The sequence below is a fragment of the Bubalus kerabau genome, chromosome 23 (genome assembly GCF_029407905.1).
Source record: "Bubalus kerabau isolate K-KA32 ecotype Philippines breed swamp buffalo chromosome 23, PCC_UOA_SB_1v2, whole genome shotgun sequence".
Lineage (NCBI taxonomy): Eukaryota > Metazoa > Chordata > Mammalia > Artiodactyla > Bovidae > Bubalus > Bubalus kerabau.
The window spans coordinates 18,739-20,530 of record NC_073646.1 but is presented as its reverse complement, the minus strand read 5'-3'; the positions used below and the strand labels follow the sequence as shown (position 1 = coordinate 20,530).

Here is a 1,792-nt window from a genome sequence, read left to right as displayed (position 1 = left end):
GAGAATAACCAGGAAAAGATACTAATGCACAGGGTGCTAGATGTAAATCATGAGCAAGAAAACATGCCAAGCGCCAATGGAAAGGCAAGTCCTTGGTCTCACCCTCTGTCTGGTTCTTGTCTTACCATCCAGTCTGTGTGGGGCTGTCGGGACCTCTCACCAACATACCATGTAGGTCTGAGTGGCTGTGAGGGTCTTGTGAGCTCCCAGAGCGCAGAAGGCAGTTTTGACCTCACCGATTGCCCGGAAGTGCTGTGGTCCCTCCCTCTCAAAACAAGGCTGTCTAAGGCTTCCTTTCCCCCTTAGAGACCCTCTAAGCCACGAGGAGGACCTGGCTAAGGTGATCAACCTCCAGGAAGTCATAGACAAGCAGGAGCAGAGCCAGATGGAGGAGCGCCTGGCAGCCCTCTTTGCCCATGTGACAGAGCTGAAGGAGGACCTGGACACGGCCAGGAAGGACCTCCTCAAGTCCGAGGACGTGAACAGGAAACTGCAGCAGGATGTTCACGAAGTAAGTGACGGCAGCTGTGTCTGTTGTCCTGAGGTGGACTGTGGGTCCCTTGTTCCCCGGTGATCTCAGCCTTGGCATGGCTGCGTGAGCAAGAGCAGAGCTCTGGCGAGACCGCAACTGGCTGCCTCCCCGCCTCTGCGTTGAGATCTCTGGGGTAGAAGAGGCCTGGTCCAGGCAGTCCGTTGGCAGTGAACCAACATTAGGGCAGCCCTAGTGCTGTGCTGCACCCTGGGTGTGGACTCCTCATTTCTACAAGTTCTAGGGTGCCCAGTGTGTTCCTTTTCTAAAAATTCATTCATCCATTCATTCATTTCTTGGCGTATAGTTGCTTTACACTGCTGTGTCAATTTCTGCTGTACAGCAAAGTGAATCAGTCATCTATCTATCTATCTATCTACGTATCTCCCTCTCTTTTAGATTTCCTGCCCATTTACTTCACCACAGAGCACTGAGTAGATTTCCCTGTGCTATGCACTAGGTCCTTACTCGTTGACTTTATGTGTAGTATCGGTGCTGTATATATGTCAACCTGAGTCTCCCGGTTCATCCTCCCCCACCCCCACCCCCACCCCCCCCACAACTCCCTGTCAAATGTGTTCCTGATGATGCTGAAATTTCCTTCTGATTCACTCAGGCGAGTCTGGTGACGTCTGTGGAGCCCGTTCTCTCGGAGAGATGGGAGCATGCTGTGTGGGCTCTGCTGAGGCAGCTTGCCTGGCCATCTTCTCGAGTTTTCTGAGGTTCCGCTCCTTGAAGGGATGTGTGACAGTGATACCGGCGGCCAGACAAGTCAAGTGGCATTTGCTCACCCTCAGATCCTCAGGCCCGAGCTGTGTGACCATGTGGAATCATGATGTTTCTGGCGGTCGTGTCTGCGGGTGTCATGATTTATGAGAAACTACCTACAACGGTCACTGTGAAAACAGAAGAGTGCTGGGGGTTCAGGCCTCCTCCTGTGAGCCTCGCCTCTCCTCTGTGCACAGACAGACAGCGCCCACCCTGCCCACCCCTCCCCCGTGAGACCATCTCAGAGAGAACCCCTCCAACATGTGGTACAGCAAGTGTCCTTGTTTAGTAGCTTGGTGTGAGTAATTCTGTGTGAGAACTCAAAACAGAAATATTTGCACAGGTTTGTATAAGCTATTCACACTACTCTTTGGCAACAGGAGATTAGGTGGCAGAGTTTAATACATACAGAATTCTGGGAAAAGCGTTTTTAAGACCTTTCACTTTTAATGTTAGGACTTTGCCCACATTGGTTACTTAATGACCAGGGAGGGA

At 51.7% G+C, this 1,792-nt stretch overlaps 1 protein-coding gene across 1 annotated transcript; it reads left to right on the top strand.

Annotated features, from left to right (window-relative positions):
* The first annotated feature begins 209 nt into the window (after positions 1-209).
* LOC129638005 (liprin-alpha-1-like) lies at positions 210-1,409 on the top strand. The gene is made up of 2 exons (XM_055562429.1): positions 210-511; positions 1,146-1,409. The coding sequence occupies exons 1-2, from the start codon at positions 386-388 to the stop codon at positions 1,248-1,250; spliced, it is 231 nt and encodes a 76-aa protein (XP_055418404.1). The 5' UTR covers positions 210-385; the 3' UTR covers positions 1,251-1,409.
* The last annotated feature ends 383 nt before the right edge of the window (positions 1,410-1,792 follow it).